The sequence below is a fragment of the Leopardus geoffroyi genome, chromosome B1 (genome assembly GCF_018350155.1).
Source record: "Leopardus geoffroyi isolate Oge1 chromosome B1, O.geoffroyi_Oge1_pat1.0, whole genome shotgun sequence".
Lineage (NCBI taxonomy): Eukaryota > Metazoa > Chordata > Mammalia > Carnivora > Felidae > Leopardus > Leopardus geoffroyi.
The window spans coordinates 172,424,654-172,447,031 of NC_059327.1; the positions used below are offsets into that span (position 1 = coordinate 172,424,654).

At 38.2% G+C, this 22,378-nt stretch overlaps 1 protein-coding gene and 1 long non-coding RNA gene across 2 annotated transcripts in view; both read right to left on the reverse strand.

Annotated features, from left to right (window-relative positions):
- Positions 1-724: 724 nt before the first annotated feature.
- LOC123596501 overlaps positions 725-22,378 on the reverse strand; it is a 30,793-nt gene continuing 9,139 nt past the window's right edge. The window contains exons 3-4 of the long non-coding RNA XR_006711690.1: positions 4,862-4,930; positions 725-1,291 (exon numbers count right to left, since the gene is read on the reverse strand). This is a non-coding gene — a long non-coding RNA (uncharacterized LOC123596501). The remainder of the gene's footprint in view (positions 1,292-4,861; positions 4,931-22,378) is intronic.
- On the reverse strand, positions 17,335-17,946 carry LOC123596499 (small nuclear ribonucleoprotein G-like). The gene has a single exon (XM_045474991.1). It carries the CDS (start codon positions 17,858-17,860, stop codon positions 17,630-17,632), a length of 231 nt encoding a protein of 76 aa, XP_045330947.1. The 5' UTR covers positions 17,861-17,946; the 3' UTR covers positions 17,335-17,629.

A 22,378-nucleotide genomic window follows, 5' to 3' on the forward strand; every position in this document is an offset into this window, starting at 1 on the left:
GAGAGAGAGAGCGCAAGTATGAGCATGAAGGGGCAGAGAGAAAGGGAGAGAGAGAATCCCAAGGAGGCTCCAGGCTGTCAGCACAGAGCCCGAGGCAGGGATCCATCTCACAACCTGTGAGATCACTATGTGAACTGACATCAAGAGTCAGATACTTAAACAACTGAGCCACCCAGGCACCCCAACAAAAATATTTTTAAACTAAAAACTATTCTTAGGAGGTGCCTGGGTGGCTCAGTTGGTTAAGCGTCCGACTTTGGCTCAGGTCATGATCTCGCGGTTCATGGGTTCCAGCCCTGCGACGGGCTCTGTGCTGACAGCGTAGAGCCTGGAGTCTGCTTCAGATTCTGTGTCTCCCTCTCTGTGTCCCTCCTCCATTCACGTTCAGTTTCTCTCTCTCTCTCTCAAAAATAAATAATAAGACATTTAAAAAAAAAAAAAACTAAAAACTATTTTTTCCTAGGAAAACCACTAAAAGCATTTCCTGAGTACACTGGTGACTTCAGAAATGTTGCTTGAAGCATATTTACTATTAATATAACAAAAACAGTTAAAATGTAAAATCTCAGTTAAAAGTATTAGATGCCTGTCTGTTGCATTTGAAAAAGTCTGCCTTACATGATGTCAGTTTAGTGGTTCTCTTGTTACTTTTTTCCTCTCAGAATATGAGTTTAAATGTGTACCTTTTGGATACAAGAAAGAAAATCAAAGAATCCCCTCTTAGCTCTGTCTCTGTTTTACGCATTTTTATTTTGCGTTATTTTGTATTGTGCAGCATCTTGTCAAAATTTGTGTAGGCAGGGATTGTTTTGCTTTACTGAAGGGAAGTGGACATTTGTTAAAATCCTCAGCATACTAGGAAATAGAAGGTAAGGACTTTTTGATTGGTTGATTATTTTATTAAGAAATAGTATAGTGCAATGCACAATTTACAGTTAACACTGTAACTTGTGTTACATGTGATGATGTTGAAGAAGAAGAAGAAGAAGAAGAAGAAGAAGAAGAAAGAAAGAAAGAAAAGAATGAGTGAAGAATAAAAGAAAATACTTTATAAAAGTGGAAATTTAACTGATGTTGTGATTCATAGACATTATGCATAAAGTATAGAAGAAGGGATAGTATGAATCCTTCATTTGAAGTAATCATTTTTGGTGATTAAAGTCTAGTGAGCTGCTTTTTGCTTTTCAGATCATCTTCCTCCATTGCTGCTACTAGTCCCTCTGCACAGTTCATTAAACTACGGTCTGAAGTCAGAAGGCTGGAGTGACTTTATGGTTCTCAGTTTCCTCATCTGTGAAAAGGTAATAATAATAATTTTACCTATTGCATTATTGTGAATTACATATTATACCTAACACACAGCACAAGAGCTGGCACATCAAAAATACTCAACTATTGCTGGCTAATGACCATCAGGTTTTATTTTAGACTGTCCCTGATGATCTATCTACTCTGCTTACAAGTAACTGGTGTACAGAGTCATTCATAATTTAATGGCAGTTGCCACCTATGTGATTTCCAGTATTTGGGTGGAGAACTATTTATCAAAGCCAAGGACTGTGTGTTCTTTTTCTGTGTCATGTTTATTCAGTCATTAAACAACCACAGTGTCTGTCTTATATTACTCAGTAGTCCTATGATTTAATTGTTGAAAATGATATCAGGTCCTAAATTATGTTTGAAAGTAGGGTCAGTCTTCCAGTAGGAAAAGCAGGCCTCCACCCATATAGATCATTCTGTTTGGGAAAACTTTGTCCTAGATTTTGTCCCTGGTTCAGATACAAGTACATTGGTTTCAATAATTTGAGGGTAAGATTTCTTTGCTTTCCCACTGTGCTTTCAAAATATTGTCAAAAGCTATCTCCTTTTCATTCTTATCTGCTGGATCTAACCTGATCTTATGTTCACTCAAAACTTTTGCCCTAGTCCTAGACAACTTATATTTAAGAACTGAAAATTTTTCATGGAAGGGTTTCCAAATTCATCCCGTTTCAATTCATGTGAGATGCTACAAAATATTTCACTGAACATACCAATTTATTCATTAATACCTCTTAAATTTCCCCATTGTCTCATTTTAGACATTAACCATGGTGCCTTTAGCTTGGAGTTAGGGGAAACTCCAGGATTAGATGTTTAAATACCATAAAATCATTTTCTGGACTCTGGTCATACTCTTGGCCAACCACAGTATGATATAATAGTAGTTGGAAGTTTAGTCAAACATTTTAATTTCAAATAAACAGCTGTTTTGAGGATGGTTCTAATTGGAACTGGAACAGTTTTGACCCCCTCTTAAGTAGTAGGGTTCTGCAGTCAAAATATTCTGCTTATTATGTTTCCCCTAAATTAGGTAATATTACATCTTTTTGTCATCCTTTATTTCCTTTCTTATCTTTTATTTTATTTTATTTTTTAAGTTCATCTATTTATTTTGAGAGAGAGAGAAAGGGAGGGAGAGAGAGAGCATGTACAGAAGCACGGAACTAGCTTCAGGGCTTGAATCCACTCTACTAATGGTGAGACCATGACCTGAGCCAAAATCAAGAATCAGACACTTAACCAATGCCAGCTAGGCATCTCTCATTTCTTATTCCTGATGATACCCTAAATGCATGCCCTGATTTTCTTAGAATATCTTTTGGGGAACTCCTGGAAGGCTCAGTCGGTTGAGTGGCTGACTCTTGGTTTTGCTCAGGTCATGATCTCACCATTGTGAGGCTGAGCCCTGAGTTGGCTCCAGGCTGAGCATGAAGCCTGTTTAAGATTCTCTCTTTTGGGGCACCTGGGTGGCTCAGTCGGTTAAGTGGCAAACTTCGGCTCAGGTCATGATCTCGCAGTCTGTGAGTTTGAGCCCCGCGTCGGGCTCTGTGCTGACAGCTCAGAGCCTGGAGCCTGTTTCCAATTCTATGTCTCCTTCTCTCTGACCCTCCCCCATTCATGCGCTGTCTCTTTCTGTCTCAAAAATAAATAAACGTTAAAAAAAATAAGATTCTCTCTTTTTCCTGCTTGTGCACACTCTCTCACTGTCTCTCTCTAAAAAAAAAAAGTATAGTTTTTAAGAATACTTTTAGTTAATGTGTAATATCTATACATGCACTATACATGCACTAACAGTAATAGTTAAACAGTGTTTTATTGCTTAAGAAGACTCACAAGTTTCAAAATGATGATCCTTACAAATTTACAGCCTATTTTAAAAAAAAGAATGTGTCGATGGCATTAAAATAAGGATTGCATCACAGCAAAGTTTCCTTCAATGTCAGGGGTCCAGAGAGGCCAGGGTAGGCTGCTTTGTTTGCCCTCCATAAGGGTTGAGACCAGATGAGGTTTCTTTCTCAGATCAGGAAACACAGATGTGTACACAGAATATCATGGAAGCAAAAGGTCCAAAATGGAATCTTAGGTGGAGTTTTTTGCATTTTACTGGTCATGTAGATGTATTCCTGCTAAACAACCAGTCACAATAGCAGAGCTGAGACCAGCTATAAAGCATTGGTCTCACTGATGTTAGTAATCCCTTGTTGACAAAGTGGTACAAATCACAAATATACCAAAACTCCTCAGACCCATGGTTACAAAACACTATTAATCAATGTGTTTCATGCCTTGACCAGGGGGTCAGTGCCATGCAGGAACTTTAGCAAAACAGTTCAGGCTCATTTCTGCCCTGTTGGAATCAACTGTTGGAGTACAGCCCACCACCCTAATCTGTGGTCAAGACCTTTTTACAACAAAGCAATTATCCTTATTTTTATAGAAATTAACTTGCCTTAGAATTGAAGGTCATACGGGGTGCCTGGGTGGCGCAGTCGGTTAAGCGTCCGACTTCAGCCAGGTCACGATCTCGCGGTCCGTGAGTTCGAGCCCCGCGTCAGGCTCTGGGCTGATGGCTCAGAGCCTGGAGCCTGTTTCCGATTCTGTGTCTCCCTCTCTCTCTGCCCCTCCCCCGTTCATGTTCTGTCTCTCTCTGTCCCAAAAAAAATAAATACACGTTGAAAAAAAAAAATTAAAAAAAATAAAAAAAAAGAAAGTCATACATAGATTCTAGACATTTGCAATAATCAGTAAGGAGGTGATAGGAATTCAAGCAGAAACTAAACCACTAAATAATACCAGCATAAATTTTTATGCTGACTTTATAATTCTTCTGCTTCCCTAATCTAGAACGATCTGAACTTTATTTTTTTATTTTATGTTTTAAAATTTACCTCCAAATTAGTTACCATATAGTGCAACAATGATTTCAGGAGTAGATTCCTTAGTGCCCCTTACCTATTTAGCCCATCCCCCCTCTCACAAACCCTCCAGTAACCCTCAGTTTGTTCTCCATATTTATGAGTCTCTTCTGTTTTGTCCCCCTCCCTGTTTCTATATTATTTTTGTTTCCCTTCCCTTATGTTCATCTGTTTTGTCTCTTAAAGTCCTCATATGAGTGAAGTCATATGATTTTTGTCTTTCTCTGACTGACTAATTTCACTTAGCCTAATACCCTCCAGTTCCATCCACGTAGTTGCAAATGGCAAGATTTCATTCTTTTTGATTGCCAAGTAATACTCCATTGTATATATATACCACAACTTCTTTATCCATTCATCCATCGAGGAACATTTGGGCTCTTTCCATACTTTGGCTATTGTCGATAGTGCTGCTATAAACATGGGGGTGCATGTGTCCCTTTGAAACAGCACACCTGTATCCCGTGGATAAATGCCTAGTAGCGCAATTGCTGGGTTGTAGGGTAGTTCTATTTTTAGTTTTTTGAGGAACCTCCATAATGTTTTCCAGAGTGGCTGCACCAGCTTGCATTCCCAAGAACTATCTGAACTTTAAAGTATACATCTGCTGAAACATTAATAACCATGATCAATCTATCATTAAATCAAGTCTACCTCTTCTTAGTCCAATTTTCCTCTGTAGGAATAATGTCCTATGAAACAAAAACCGAAGATATAGCCACATTAGTATTTTTTAATATAGTCATAGTTAGAACTCTCAACTTTATTCATTCATTTTGAGAAAGTAGACCACTCTTGGAAGGTTGTCTGTTTGTTTTTTTCTCTTCAGCTCATTTCCTGGCTCTTCAAAAGAGAGAAGGTTTTGGCAGGGTCCTTCAGCTAAGACAGAATATCATTCTCTCTAAGCCTCACTAGAATTGTTAGATTTCGCCCTGTTTTGTAAAAGGCATTTATTGGCTCCTTTCCCCTCAGCAATAATTTTACTTTTCTTTCATTAATCATTAATTTTAATCCAAACCTTTCTTCCTAAAATTCTCTCTGTCCCAGCCAGTAGGTTAGTCCATGTATCTGATAACACGATGAGACATGTTTGGATTTGCCTTTCAGGCCGTTCCAAGTGTAGGGGATCAGACTAAGTAGAGAAAATGGGGCTCTCCTAGGCAACAAAACATTTGCAGAGTTAGTCTTATCTTCCAAAGTGGGGGAAGGGATAGTCTATCCCATCAATCTCATTGAAATTCTTGCATTAGGTTTAAATTGGTAGACATTATCTTGTTTTAGATTATCGGCCTTGGGAGCCCTTAATTTTATATCCAGTCCAGGGATGAGCAGCCCAGTTCGTTTGTTATGGACTGATTGTTTGTGTCCATCCCCACCCCCCAAATTTATTTCAAAACCCTCCCCTGGGGCACCTGGGTGGCTCAGTCGGTTAAGCCTCTGACTCTTGATCTCAGGTCAGGTCTTGATATCAGAGTTGTGAGTTTGAGTCCCGCATTGGGTTCCACACTGGGCATGGAACCTACTTAAAAACGAAAATGAAAACAAAAAGCCCTCCCTTCAATGTGATGGTACTGGGAGGTGGGGCCTTTGGGAAGTGATTAGGATTAGATGAGGGCTCCTTCCTCATAAATGGGATTACTGCCTGTATAAAAATCATGAGGGAGATTATTGCTATCTGCTCTGTGCCTTGTGAGGATGCAATGAGAAATCAGTAGTTTGCAAACTGGAAGAGGGCCCTCATTAGAATTCAAGCATGCTGACACTGTGATCTCTGACTTTGAGCCTCTAGAACTATGAAAGATAATTTCTGTTGTACATAAGCCACTCAATGTATGTATTTTGTTATAACAGCCCAAACAGACTAAGACAGCATTAAAAAAGAAAATCGTCATAAACTATGGAAAGTTTGTCTTTGTTTCTCTATTATCCCCCACTCTCTTTTCCCTACTTCCACTGTAAAAGCATAACAATTTGTCTAATAGAGACCCAACTTCAGTCTCCCTCATGTTAAGATGCAAAACACAAGTTAGAGGTTTGTAAACAAATCCTTCAATCCATTGTCCTCCCTGCATCTTTTAAAGTAGTTGTTGTGTTTCGTCCAGTTATAATTGCCTATTAATCTACTCCTTAAGGGGAAAAAGGAATATGATAAGCCCAGTCCATTGAATGTGATGTTTCTTTGCTCATTGTTGTACCATGTGGGCAAAGAAGTGAGTACTTTGATCTGAAGAAATGTAACTAAGAGGGCCAACTGATATAATATTCTTGTTCTAGCTTTTTGGTAGTTTTTTTTTAATGTTTATTTTATTTTAATTAATTAATAAATTTATTTATTCATTATTTTATTTTATTTTTAATATTTTATTTATTTATTTATTTATTTATTCATTTCTTTATTTATAATATGAAATTTATTGTCAAGTTGGTTTCCATACAACACCCAGTGCTCATCCCAACAGGTGCTCTCCTCAGTGTCCATCTCCCACCCTCCTCTCCCTCCCACCCCATTCATTTATTTCTGAAAGAGTGACAGAGAATGAGCATGGGAGGGGCAGAGAGAAAAGGAGACATAGAATCCAAAGCAGGCTCCAGACTCTAAGCTGTCAGCACAGACGCGCTGGAACCCATGAACCATGAGATCATGACCTGAGCCAAAGTCAGATGTTTAACCGACTGAGCCACCCAGGCACCCCAACTTTTTGGTAGTTTTAAAAACAGCAGCCTCAATCACTAGGCATGCAAAACCAAATCCAGAATATGTATCAAGTTCTGTCAATATCCAGCTAAGTTCCCTGGAGCAATAGATAAAGGGTCAATATTATTTACTTGCCAGCTATGCACTGGACCTTCTCCCCTGGGAATACTTCCAAAGGCTAATTGTAAACAGAACTGTTATTAACAATCTGAGTTTCAGTGAAGGCCACTGGTACATTTTATCATGTGGTCCATTGCTACATGGCTTGAGTTCCCTAATGTCAACTCATTTCATTGACCCACGTTGATTTGCATAAAGTTTCTTTGGTGAGCAGCAACATGTTTCACTTTTGTTTGTCTTTGGAACTTACATAAAGATTTTCAAAGAGTGGTACTCCTTTTATCATCCAACCATTTCTGTCCCACTTACTAGACCAAATTGTGAATCTGCTGGTAATAGCCCAAGAGTCAGTATACACTCAAAGAGCAGGACTTCTTTTTGTATCCAATTCTACCACTGACAGGAATACCACATATAAATTAGCCCCCTGGACCCACTTGTTCTTCTCTTCTTTCACAAGAATTTTGCCGTTTACTGGACACTGGTGGGCCACTGCTTTCCATGATCTTATATTCTGGAACTGCTACCAGTGAACCAGCTTGACTGCCTGATATCCTTGAATAATCAATCGGTTGAAATGAGGGACCCAATTCTGCAATAGCAGTAGGCAAGGCCTGGCTTAAGTAGCTCTAAAGATTCTCATTTTCCATCTCCAATTAGTGCTGGTCAAAGAGACAATTAATATATTATTCCTTTTTTTAGGAAACAACCAACAAAACTAAAAGGCAACCAACAGAATGGGAAAAGATATTTGCAAATGACATATCGGACAAAGGGCTAGTATCCAAAATCTATAAAGAGCTCACCAAACTCCATACCCGAAAAACAAATAACCCAGTGAAGAAATGGGCAGAAAACATGAATAGACACTTCTCTAAAGAAGACATCCGGATGGCCAACAGGCACATGAAAAGATGTTCAACGTCGCTTCTTATCAGGGAAATACAAATCAAAACCACACTTAGATATCACCTCACGCCAGTCAGTGTGGCCAAAATGAACAAATCAGGAGACTATAGATGCTGGAGAGGATGTGGAGAAACGGGAACCCTCTTGCACTGTTGGTGGGAATGCAAATTGGTGCAGCCGCTCTGGAAAACAGTGTGGAGGTTCCTCAGAAAATTAAAAATAGACCTACCCTATGACCCAGCAATAGCACTGCTAGGAATTTATCCAAGGGATACAGGAGTACTGATGCATAGGGGCACTTGTACCCCAGTGTTTATAGCAGCACTCTCAACAATAGCCAAATTATGGAAAGAGCCTAAATGTCCATCAATTGATGAATGGATAAAGAAATTGTGGTTTATATACACAATGGAATACTACGTGGCAATGAGAAAAAAATGAAATATGGCCTTTTGTAGCAACGTGGATGGAACTGGAGAGTGTGATGCTAAGTGAAATAAGCCATACAGAGAAGGACAGATACCATATGGTTTCACTCTTATGTGGATCCTGAGAAACTTAACAGAAACCCATGGGGGAGGGGAAGGAAAAAAAAAAAAAAAAGAGGTTAGAGTGGGTCTCTCCCACTTATGCCTCTCCACTCTTATGCCAAAGCATAAGAGACTCTTAAAAACTGAGAACAAACTGAGGGTTGATGGGGGGTGGGAAGGAGGGGAGGGTGGGTGATGGGTATTGAGGAGGGCACCTTTTGGGATGAGCACTGGGTGTTGTATGGAAACCAATTTGACAATAAATTTCATATAAAAAATATATATATATATTATTCCTTTTTTTAATTTAGTTTTTAAAATATTTTTTAATGTTTATTCATTTTTGAGAGAGACAGAGACAGAGCATGAGTTGGGGAGAGGCAGAGAGAGAGGGAGACACAGAATCTGAAGCAGGCTCCAGGCTCTGAGCTGTCAGTAGAGAGCCTGATGCGGGGCTTGGACTCATGAACCGCAAGATCGTGACCTGAGCCAAAGTCAGGCATTTAATTGATCGAGCCCCCCACTTTTTAAAAAAAATATTTTTTTAATGTTTACTCATATTCCTTTTTAAATTTTACCTGGTAGGGATAGAAATTTCTATTAAAATTTTTATCTATGCCAATTATACATTAATGTAAAAAAATAGTTCTACAACATACATTTTAAAAATCACACATTCTAAATTTTAACCGTATTTTAATTTTTATACCTTTTATAGTAGCATTCCATATCCGTTAAATTAATTCTATCACTCTCAGAGGCTGATTAGCAAGCCTAACTAGTATTGTACATTGTACTCCCGTATTCAGTAGACCTAAAAGTTTATTTTTTACCTCCAGGCCATTTTATCCAGTCTTGGTGTTCATCTGATATACTAAAACAGAACATGAGGGAAGATCCAAGTGATTATCTTGAGCTGAGTATTATAAGAAACATGAGCTTATACAAAAAAATGATTGGATAAAATACCCTCCAGACAAACATTTTTTAATTAGCAGTGAAGGTTGCATAGGCTAATTGACTCTTCATTTATTATACACTTAGATGTCTTACTGACAGAAAGGATTCTCAAAGATTGTCAGTGTGTAATGGTGTAACAAGATTTGATCAGAGAAACAGTACTACTGGAAATGATACAGGATTTGTTATAGAATTTGACTTTACACAACTGTGAAAACTGGTTAAGTAGTTTCTATATGGCTTTTACTTCTGTGTCTGGTGCTGGGCCTGAAGCCAGCATGGTAGGAAATCCAGATGGAAAAAATGAAGTGGGGAGGGGCAAAGATAAACTGGAACCCCTGAGGACAAGCTGGAATCTGCTTAGGTCCCTTACCACCTCTAAGCCTCTAACTTCAGTGATGCATTAACTAGCAACAGAAGCTAGTTAAGTTATGAAGCTAAATGCGCAGCTGACCCAGGAGTCAGAGTTAGAGAAGCTAAAGGAAGAGATACTTGGGGCACCCGGGTAGCTCAGTCAGTTAAGCGTCTGACTTCAGCTCAGGTCATGATCTCACAGTTTGTGAGTTCAAGCCCCGCGTCGGGCCCTGTGCTTACAGCTCAGAGCCTGGAGCCTGCTTCAGAATCTGTGTCTTCTCCTGTCTCTCTGCCCCTCCCATGCTCATGCTCTGTCTCTCTCTCTGTCTCTCAATAGCAAATAAACATTAAGAATTTTTTTTAATAAAAAAAAAAAAATAAAGGAGGAGATCCAGCAGGAGACAAAGTTGCTTTGGACCCAGCTGCTGCATCACACCTCCACCGTGAGCCAACAAATCAGAGACCATGGGTGTGAACTACAATGGTAGGTAGTACCTGTACTAATCCTTTGAGTGTAAAAAGAAGATGATAATGGGTGAGTTATATGGGTATATGGAGAGTGAATTATGTCTCAATATTTTTTTTTTAAGATGGCTGCTTTTTCACCTTCGGCTTCCAAATCTCACCCAAAATGTCTCTTGTGGTCCAGGCTAACATGTAAATATGTAAGGAAGAAAATTTCTGGAAATAAGTTCTTGCTTAACTAAGTTAACACAGTAAAAATCCACCACAAATGTTTTCTGTTAGCTTATGTAAATTTTGTTTAAAAAGTAAACTTTGAAGCTAGGTGGAGAATCCATGCCTTAGCTCTAATGAATCATCACTGGATATAAGTGAAAGGTTCTACCAATATCTTTGCAGTTTAAAAAATGGTATGTTTATACAAGAAAATATAGGACTAAATAATATTGAAAAGTGTTGCATTTTTTATCTGTAAAGAATAATATGAAATATTACCGTATTCAGAAAAATGATTTTTGAAAAAGCTTATTTATTTTGAGAGAGACAGAGATAGTGTGAGTGGGGGAGGGGCAGAGAGAGAGGGAAAGAGAGCAAATCCCAAACAAGCTCCGCACTGTCAGCACAGAGCCTGACATGAGGCTCAAACTCATAAGACTGTGAGATGATGATCTGAGCCAAAACCAAGAGTCGGACGCTTAACCGACTGAGTTACCCAGGTGCCCCTAGGATACATGATTTTTAAAAAAATAAATATAGCTTACTTCCTGGACATCTCTCAGATGCCAGAGCAGATTAACCTATGACTATTCATATTCAGGTCATGAGATGACAGGTAGCTCTGGTGGACATTAAACAAGTATGATGATACTGAGTTTAGAAATTAAGTGATTCATGAGTTTTGCATAGACACATTTCCCAATCAGAGGTTGAATCTATCAAAAAGATGGGAGAAAATAGTCTTTTCAAAAAAAAGGTACTGGGACAACTGCGTCTCTGCATGCAAATGAATGAAATTGGACCCCTAACTCATAATATATAAAAATTAATTCAAAATAGATCATATCCTAAGAGCTAAAGCAATAAAACACACAGAAGAAAACATAGGGGTAAAGTTTCATGACATAGTTTCTTAGGTATGACCAAAACACAAGTGACAAAAGTAAAAATACATAAACTGGACTTTATCAAATTAAAACTTTGAAGCGTTTCACTTCAAAGGACAAAGAAGTGTTGCTTCCAAGGACACTATCAAGAAAGTGAATGGACAACCCTCTGAATAGAAGAAAATATTTACAGATCATATATCTGATAAGGGAGTTGTATATGAAATATACAAAAAATGCTTACAAATTAACAATAAAAAGACAATTTGATTTAAAAAAATGTGTAAAAGAGGAGTGCCTGCCTGGGAGTGGCTCAGTCCCCACTGATTTAAAAAAATGTATAAAAGAGGAGTGCCTGCCCACTGAGTGGCTCAGTCGGTTAAGCTTCTGAATCTTGATTTCAGCTCAGATCATGATCTAGAGGTTCATGAGTTCGAGCCCCATATCAGGTTCTGCAATAACAGCATGGAGCCTGTTTGGGACTTTCTCTCTCTCTGCCCCTCTCTTGCTCTCTCTCTCTCTCAAAATAAATAAATAAAATGAACTTTAAAAAAATGGGTAAAAGATATGAATAGACATTTCTCCAAGGAAGACATGCAAATGGCCCATAAGTACATGCAAAGATGTCCCACATAATTAGTCATTAGGGAAATGCAAGTCAAAATCACATTGAGATACGGCTTCATATCCAATAGGTGGCTAAAAAACAAAAGACAATAACAAGTTGGTAGAATTATGGTACAGGAATGTAGAATGTATGTGGAATGCATGGAACTCTCATACACTGCTGGTAGGATTGTACAATGGTATAGTCATGTTGGAAGACAGTTTGATAGTTATTCAAAATGCTGAGCCTAAGGTTAGCCTAAAATTGCCCCAGCAATTCCACTGCTAGGCCGGAATAGGCAAATCCACAGAAACAGAAAGTATAGTAGTGGTTTCCTGGGGCAGGAAGAAGGAGGTGCATGGAAAGTGATTCTTAATGCTTATGTGGTTTCTTGTTGGAGTGATTAAAATGTTCTGAAAGTAGATAGTAGTACTGATTGCACAAATATATGAATATACTAAAAAGTATAAATTGTGCACTTTATACATTAATGTATTGTATACATTCGTAAAATTTGGTTAGTATATCAAACCTCCTTCAGGTGGTCACCTTTGTGCGACTAGCACCATGAATGCCTAATAAACATATATTTCATATGGCAAAAAATGCATTTGGGCAGTGTTGTGATGGTAAACAACTGGCTGGCGGGGGTGGGAGTAGCCCTTGATTTGTAGCATTTGCCAATGTCCATGGTGTAAATATTCCTACTATGCCAACTTCAAGGTACTAGTGTGACATCACTGAACTTGAAGCTGAGAAGAGATAGGCACAATTGATTCTCATTGGGAAGGAGAAAGTGTGAAGTGGCTCTGGCAACCACTAGCTATTGATAATGTAATTTTTAATAGGTACATGGAAAGAACAATAGATAGAGAATCAGAAATACAGGGCGCCTGGGTGGCTCAGTCAGTTAAGTGTCCGACTTTGGCTCAGGTCACGATCTCACGGTTCATGGGCTCTGTGTTGACAGTGCAGAACCTGCTTGGGATTCTCTCTCTCTCCATCTCTCTGCCCCTCCCCCACTTGCATATTTTCTCTCTCTCTCTCTCTCTCAAAATAAATAAATAAACTTTATATAAAAAAAGAATCAGAAATACACTGTTGCAACATGTACCTCCTGAAAGACTGTTGGGAACTTCTCAAACTTCTGATTTAGACACTGATCTTTAGACATAATGCAGTATATTGAACTCTTGCTTGTTAGGATGATCAATAATGAATTCTTCACAGAAGAGCGAAAAGCAAAGTTAAATAAATTTAAAAATATCACGCATTGCTATGAAAAACACCCAAAAATAAATACATTTTTGAGGAAATACAAGTTATGGATCAATTTTTACAAAAGTAAAGGGGAAAATATAATAAACAATAACAATGACTTAGTTTCAAAAACTATCAATACATGGTTAATCTGTACTGATAATGCTCTTTTTCTCACCTATACTACCATCCATTTTCCTCCTCCTGATTATTTTGCAAATTCCAGACATCATACTTCGTCTATAATATTTTATTATGTGTCTCTAAAAGAGCTCTATTTTTTTAAGATTTTATTTTTAAGTGATCTCTACACCCAACATGGGCCTCAAACTTACAACCCCGAGATCAAGAGTCACATGCTCCACTGACTGAGCCAGCCAGGCACCTCAAAGAACTCTATTTTTAACATAGTCACAGTAGCCTTACCATACAGAAAATATTAATATAAATTTCTTAATATCATAAGAAATCCAGTTAGTGTTCAGAATTTCCCGTTGTCTTATAATTTTTGACAGTTTTTTCAAATAAGGATTCAAATAAAGTGTATAAACTGTGATTGGTTCCATGGCATTTTTTTACAAAGGCTTTTTGTGCTCAAAGAATTTTGAAAAACTTTTTTTTGCACTAATAATTTCAAATTAATATACAAGAGTATATTGGCTTCAACAATATAGCACATGGCCACATTCACTACCCCTACTACCAGAAGTTTTTCAGTCAAATCCTAAACCTCTTATCATTTCATCTATAAATCATCACTGTGCATCTTTAAAATATAAAAATATCTTAAAGTTTAACAAAAACCACAAAACTATTGTCATGTCTTAAAAAATATCAATATTTCTTTGATATTATTAAATACCCAGTTAGTGTTCATATTTTTCCAACTTTCCCCAAATTTTTTAGCAGTTGGTTTATTCAAGTCAACATCCAAATAAGGTTTACATATTAAATTAGCTTGTTGTTTCTTAAGTCTCTTTTTATCTATAGGTCTTTTTCATCTTTTTTTTAAGAAACATGATAGTTTGTCCTATAGAGTTTTGTATATTTTAGATTTTGCTGTTTAGATCCTTGTGGTATTATTATATTTGATCTGATTCAGGTTAGGTTTTTTTTTCCCCCCCAAAATACCCGAGGTAGTGATGTGTGTTCCTATTACATCTCAACAAGAGGCACAAATGTCTGGCTATTTCTCTTTTTGTGATATTAAGATTAATCAGTGGTTGAGGTTAATTAATTAGATGGTCAGTTTAAGTATTCTTTTTTTTTTTAATGTTTATTTATTTATTTTTCAGAGAGAGAAAGAGCATGTGCATGAACAGAGGAAGGGCAGAGGGAGGAACACAGAGAAACCCAAGCAGGCTCTGCACTGTCAGCACAGGGCCTGATGCAGGGCTCGAACTCACGACCTGTGAGATCATGACGTGAGCCGAAATCAAGGGTCAGAAAATTAACTGACTGAGCCACCCAGGTGCTCTGGTCAGCTTAAGCATTCTATCAGCTTTTTATGTAAGGGTGTTAACAACCATTGATAATCACTGCCTATATCCATTATTTCACTGGAGGTTGCAAAAGGGTAATATTCTAACACTATCATTTCTTTTTTATTTTTTTAGCTGAAATTTTTTAGCTGAAATTTTCTCTATAGAGATAATCTTTCTTTTACCAGTGATTTATTCCAAGGTATAGTTAATTTGGTAAAAATAGGATAAATGCTTGATTCTTTCTAATTATTTAATATTTTCATGATGGGCTAGTTCCCTGGCATTTTTCAAAGGCAACCAAAGAAGTTAAAAACTTTTTATTATTATTATTAGGAGCATATGAACTTTAATACATTTGATATGTTGTAATCCAAATTATTTAGCTTTTTGATCTCAAATTGATCAAAAAATGACAAATCTGTGGGTCAGTGGTCAAGTTGGATCCTAAGTTTTTCTTCCTTCCTTCCTTCCTTCCTTCCTTCCTTCCTTCCTTTCTTCCTTCCTTCCTTTCTTCCTTCCTTCCTTCCTTTCTTCCTTCCTTCCTTCCTTCCTTCCCTCCTTCCTTCCTACCTTTTTCTTCCTTCCTTTCTTTCTTCTTTCTTTCTTTCTTTCTTTCTTTCTTTCTTTCTTTCTTTCTTTCTTTCTTTCTTTTTTTCTTTCCTTCCTTCCTTCGAGAGCAAGTGAGCCAGGGAGAGGAGCAGAGGGAGAGATAGAGAGAATCTTAGGCAGGCTCCACGCTCAGCACAGAGCTTGACTGTGGGACCAATCCTACACCACTAGGATCATGACTTGAGCCAAAGTCAAGAGTTTGACACTCAACTGATTGAGCCACCTTGGTGCCCCACTCCTAAGTTCTTTTAGTATGATTTTTGATAACTTTGGTGTAATAAGATGTTCATGCTCATCTTGCACTTTTCCTGTTCCAAACTTGCAAGGAACCCTGGTTCCTGTTAGTGGGAAATGATTTTCAGAGACCATAATCTAGGTGTTTGGGGTGCTCATTGCCATTGAGTTGGTTATTGGTTCTAAGCCTTTTCAGTGGTCTACAGATTTTTTTAATGTGCAATGGGGGGGGGGGGAGGGGAAATCTGAGCAATAAGATTTAGTCTGAATAGAATAGGTGGAAATTAGAGATATGTCATCTTTCTACCATGTACCATCATTTTGTCTTTTTAAAGATGCCTGAAATCTATTTTTTTATTAAGAAATTTTTTAACGTTTATTTATTATTGAGAGACAGTGAGACAGAACATGAGCATGGGAGGGGCAGAGAGAGGAGGAGACACAGAATCCGACGCAGGCCCCAGGCTCTGAGCTGTCAGCACAGAGCCCGACGTGGGGCTCGAACTCACGAGCCGTGAGATCATGACCTGAGCCGAAGTCGGTCGCCCAACCGACTGAGCCACCCGGGCACCCCAAGATGCATGAAATCTTTAAAAAAATCTTAATTAGCTTTAATGTTTCAGATTTATTTGGACTTGAAAAATGAATTAGAAATTATGAAATTACTTAGCCGACCTTAAAATTTTTAAAAAATGTTTTTTTAATATATGAAATTTATTGTCAAATTGGTTTCCATACACTGTTTATTTATTTTTGAGAGAGAGCAAGCAAGTGGGGGAGGGGCAGAGAGAGAGGGAGACAAGATCTGAAGCAGGCTCTGTGCTAACAGCAGGGAACCTGGTGTGGGGCTCGAACTCACAAGCCTCGAGATCATGACCCGAGCTGAAGTTGGATACTTAACTGACTGAGCCACCCAGGCAACCCTGACCCTTAACATTTTAAACCACTTACAATAAACTTCGTGGATAGCAATTTTTCTATTAAAACATTTTTAAGTTATTATAGAAACAAGCTCTTCTGCTGTTAAGCCTCAGGCCACTTCTTAGCCTCAGACTAGCTAACTGTGCTCTCCTTTCCCTATTTTTTTTTTTTTTTTTACATTCCCCAGGGATTCATTTGACTGTAATTTTCTTTTTAAAGGCCTTCCTCCAAGTACTGAGTGGAAAGAGGAATGAGATAGTCTTTTGGAAATATTTTATATCTTGCTCTGGGTGGCAGTTATGTGAGTGTTTACATATGTAAAAATTCAAATTGTATACTTAGATTTTTTTTAACATTTATTTATTTTTGAAAGAGAGAGATAGAAAGCAAGTGGGGGAAGGGCAGAGAGAGAAGGAGACACAGAATCCGAAGCAGGTTCCAAGCTCTGAGCTGTCAGCACAGAGCCCGACATGAGTCTCAAATCCACAAACCGGGAGATCATGAGCCAAAATCAGATGCTCAACCGACTGAGCCACCCAAGCGCCCCTACCTAGGTTTTTATTTTTTTTATTTTTTTTATTTTTATTTTTTTTGTTTTTCTCTAGAGTTCTATTTCTATTCTTGTATTCAAAAAATCTTCCCTGTTTATGTTCAAAATAAACAACTATATCGTTACTTCCTGTGTTTTACTTCAATTGCAGTATACTTGGAATATAGATGTACTTGGAAAAGTCAAGAGTACATCAAAACTACTACAAGAGTTTTGAAAATTACAGTTCATGTTTCAGAAGAAATCTGCTCAGGTTTGCAGGTTCTTTATCTTTCCATTAAAAGATGAAAAAAGGCCATCCTAGCCATGCTTCACATTTAATCAGATTCTTCAATATTAATGCATAAAAGCTTTGGAATAAATCAGTCTCAGCCAGGAACAGTTTGTGTTAGAAAAAACTGGAGTAAAAGCTAACATTCAATTTTCCATGTTTGGAATGTCTGAGAAAGCATTTTTTGACTATTAAAAAAGTTTATTTAACAAAAAAGTTCAATATGAAAATGCATGACCTGATTTTTATATTGTAGTAAAACTGGTGCTATGAAGGGGACACGTGGAAGCAGTTGGTTTCTTCTGGTGAACACACCCATTGTTTATACTCGTTCCAAGGCTTCTAACATGATGATACTATTTCCTCGAATTACCACCATTCCAATATTGTTCTGTTGCCCACTAGTTGCCATCTCCACACATTCATCTATTACAAGATTCATAAAGGGATCGAACCCCCGCAATATTCCTTGGACATGTCTGGCACCATTTAATTTCAATGATAATTTCTTGTCCATAAATTTTTTCAACTCTGGAGGGTGAGCTTTGCTCATGATGCTTACTCGGCGAGCTCAAAGATGCCTCCAAACGGAATTCGTGGAGTCCTTCACGCTCCCTACCTAGGTTTTTAATATGGATTCCCAGTTATCCCAGCACCAGCACTCCACACAGTGATTTGCTTTCAGGAGGCACTAGTTTATTTGAACTGAACCATGATGCAATTCAAGTCTCAGCATAAGGATTTGACCTTCTATAAGTGCTTGATAGGGATTTGTTATTGTTGATAGTGAGGACTACTCGTATATTCGGAACCATCTTCTGGGCCAAAAAAACATTTTGCCTAGAAGTTAGGTACATAATGATTAACTAAAATTACAGTTACTCCAAATGAGTACTTTCTCATTTTGTTCTTGAGTTTTTTTGTTTGTTTGTTTGTTTTTAAGGATATTCCGTAAATAATTTAATGGGAGATAAAATATGTAACCACTTTTGCCAACTATAGTCATGTCATAATGGCAATTAAATTTTATATTAAACATCATTCAATATCATAGGACAATGACATTTTTCCTGAGATTTTTACCTCAAAATGGAAGATTTGGTCAGGAAATGGAACATGTCTTCTCTTACAATGGGTCAGTTTCCCTACTTTGGTGTTACCATCAAAATATTGGTTGCAGATAACTATGCTGTAATGTCTCTCACTTAACTTCCACCTATCCACTTCTTTTTTGTTTTTAAGTTTATTTTTTTTTTAAAAAGGTTTTTTTTTTTTTTTTTTTTTTTTTTTTTTTTTTTTTTAAGAACAAGCAGGGGAGGGGTAGAGAGACAGAGGGGACACAGAATCCAAAGCAAGCTCCAGGCTCTGAGCTGTCAGCACAGAGCCTGACGTGGGGCTCAAACTCACGGAAGCAACTTCATGACCTGAGCTGGAGTCAGAGGCCCAACCGACTGAGCCACCCAGGCGCCCTAAGTTTATTTTTGAGAGGGAGAAAGGGAGCCTGGGGGAGGGGCAGAAAGAGACAGAGAGAGAGAAAGAATCCTAGGCAGCCTCCATACTGTCAGTGCAGAGACCGACTTGAGGCTCAATCCCACAAACTGTGAGATCATGACCTGAGTCAAAATCAAGAATTGGACGCTTAATGAACTGAGCCACCCAGGCACCCCTCCTTTTCTTTAAGTGAGCTTGCCCATGCCTCCTGCTCCAAGAGTTTGCTCACACATAATATTGCTCTTCAGTCCCTAGCCAATTGGACCAGGAGTAGATTATGCTGGGCTAATTGGTTTTTCTCTCCTCAGAATTTGGAATTGAATTTCTTTAGATTGCTTGAGCTGGAGATAATACATAGCCTGTGTGGGTATGCATTGCATGTGCATTTGTACAGGTGTGGTGATGGGGCAGTTGTCTAGGGCCCTGCTATACCATGTGGTAAAACTTGACTCTTGAGAAACTTGCCATTCTGAACAGTAGAAATACACACTGCCCCATTACTCAGCTGACACTCCCTTCTCTCAGCTTTACCCACTTTCTCATGTCTTTTTTTAAATTTTAAAAATTTTATTTATGTATTTATTTTTAAGTAAACTCTATGCCCTATGTGGGACTTGAACTCATGACCTTGAGATCAAGACACGCATGTTCTACTGACTGAGCCAGCCAGGCACCCCTCTCATGTATCTTTTTCCTTTTTTTTTTAATGTTTATTTGCTTATTTATTTTGAGAGAGAGTGCAAGTAGGTGCGGGGCAGAGAGAGAGGGAGTGAGAGAATCCCAAGCAGGCTCTATCCCAATGTGGGGCCCATCTCACAACCGTGAGATCACGACCTGAGCCGATACCAAGAGTCAGATGCTTAACCAACTGAACCACTCAGGTGCCCCTCATGTCTCTTCTTCTATTCCCTAGCAGTATCAGGTGACTGGCTTAGCAAGTTTTAGACCAGAGACAATCACTGATTCTCAACTTATTGAAGCATGTAATGGTTCAGAGGGTTCAAACACCCTTACTTTTTGGATGATTCTTTTGGTAACTCCCTTCCTGGTCTTGAGGAAGGAGGAAATTCTCTACCCTCCCTCACAATGTAAGGAGAGATAATACCCTCTCTTTAGAATACTGTATTCCCTCCAAAATACAACTTTTATTGTTTCTGTCTTCTCTTATGTTAGAGAGGGGGAAGTGGTGGTGGTAGTGCGAATTTTCTCAACTAGTACCTCTCACTAGACCCAATGGGGGAGGGATAGACTCCAAAAGCTGATGCTTCCTCAAACACAGAATGGGATGTGGGAGGGTAATCTTTTTTTTTTTTTTTTAAGTGATCTCTACACCCAATGTGGGGCTTGAATTCATGACCTTATGATCAAGAGTCCCATGCTCCACTGACCAGCCAGGTGTCCCAGGGGAGGGTAGTCTTTAGTACCATGTATTCTTAGCTGTGGGCTCAAAAACAGGACCCTATTTCACCTAAAATGAAATAATCCCTGACGCAGACAATGAATTGAGTTGGATTCCTTCTAAATTCTGTTTCATACAACTAAAGCAGAAGTGCAACATTTGTGGTAGAGACTTGCAAATACGTGTATAAGACTAATATTACAAATCATTCAGAATTGGTTGTTTTTTTTTAATTCTCTGGTTCATTACTATTTACAGGGCATTTTAATATATATTATGTCATTTAATTAAATGCCCAGGATGTTGCTGACCCATAATCCTATGGGATTGAGACCATGAACATTCCAGACCATCCCTGATATCCCAGTTTACTTTCTTATGATCTTTCCTTCTCAAGGCACACAGCCTCCTTCCCAGAGCCACAGGATTTCTAGTCATAGCTGATCCTAGACTAAAGCCTAGTTCAGGAGAGGAACATCTTTTCACCTATTTTAATCTCCCATTAATTTGACATTTAGGTTCTTAAAAAGCACAATTTCATTTGGAATGCACTTCAGGATTTTTGTACCATCTGCATGTCTACCTTTATTTATTTTTGTTACATATAAGAAGAGTGCATTTTAACGTTTATTTATTTTTGGGACAGAGAGAGACAGAGCATGAACGGGGGAGGGGCAGAGAGAGAGGGAGACACAGAATCGGAAACAGGCTCCAGGCTCCGAGCCATCAGCCCAGAGCCGGACGCGGGGCTCGAACTCACGGACCGCGAGATCGTGACCTGGCTGAAGTCGGACGCTTAACCGACTGCGCCACCCAGGCGCCCCAAGAAGAGTGCATTTTAAAATTTAAAGTGCATAGTATTAATGTTGATTTTCACTAGCAAGGGAAAGTTAAATAGGTGGCCATGGAAGGGGCCCAGTGGAATTCCTGCACTTCTTGACTCTTCCCTGATTCTGTTTCTTCCTCTTTATAATTTTTATAATCTTTGCTAGTGTGGCATTTTGGAATATGGCTGAAGCTAAAAGTCTGTGGATTTAGTTAGACAAAGAGATAATAGCCAGGAATAGAAAGAGGCACTTACAATCCTCCTGTAATGCTTGGGGTCCCTTCAAGATTTATAATTCTACATAACACATTAGGAGAAAGAATATCCCATTAGCAGAAGATGCTATCTTTTACAATTTAAAGAGGCTGAAATACTTTTGTGACTGAAATATTTAACTCCAGTTAGGTGGAGATTGGGGAATAAAAACAGACATAGCTAAATAACAGTCAGAACTCAATAATCTTTAGTTTGCTTTTTAAAAATTTTTTATTTTGAGAGAGAGAGGAGAGGGAGAGAGAAAAACCCCAAGCAGGCTCCAGGCTGATAGTTTGGAGCCTGACATGAAGCTTGATCTCACAAATCATGAAATCATGATCTGAGCCGGAATCAGGAGTCAGATGCTCAGCCGACTGAACCACACAGATGCTCCTCTAGTTTTATTTATGTGTATATGTTTAATGTGTTCCAGAGAATGAAGTAAGTAATATCTTTTATTTTTTTAAGATTTTATTTTTAAGGAATCTCTACACCCAATGTGTGACTTGAATCCGCAACCCCAAGATTGAGAATTGCATGCTCTACCAACAAAGCCAGCCAGATGCCCCTAAGTAATATCTTCTAAAAGGAAGAAATGTGAGGGGATTCTATCCCCCACCCCTTCTCTGTCTCTCTCCCACTTGCTCTCTCTCTCTCTCTCTGTATGTCTCTCAAAATAAAAACCCATTTTTTTTTTAAAGGAAGAAATGTAAAAGGGCAAAGGGCAACCATACTGAAGCTATCACACTGCTTCTCCACGCTTATTAAACATTATCCACACTTACTTAAACATTATCTGCAACGTTAGAGGACAAATAGTTTTCCTTTAATTTTCTTCACCCTAAATGCCTTTCTTTTTCAAATTTCTATTCAAGAAACTTTGATCTTTTCCTTCATCAGATCCCCTTCTTCCATATCCATTACACAAAATTTTGAAAAACCATTCTAGAAATTTTATGTTAATTTTATTACTTTCTAAAAAATTAGCAAATAGATTACTATTAATTATTATATAGAAAAAAAATGAACATACAAAATCTTGTTTGGTTCTCTTTGCAGTTTTTTTCTTTTTTGAGAGAGAGAGAGCAAGAGAGCATGTG

What these genes read in the sequence shown, in the direction of transcription:
- LOC123596499 (XM_045474991.1), bottom strand. Translation starts at nt 17,860, where the DNA reads ATGAGCAAAGCTCACCCTCCAGAGTTGAAAAAATTTATGGACAAGAAA.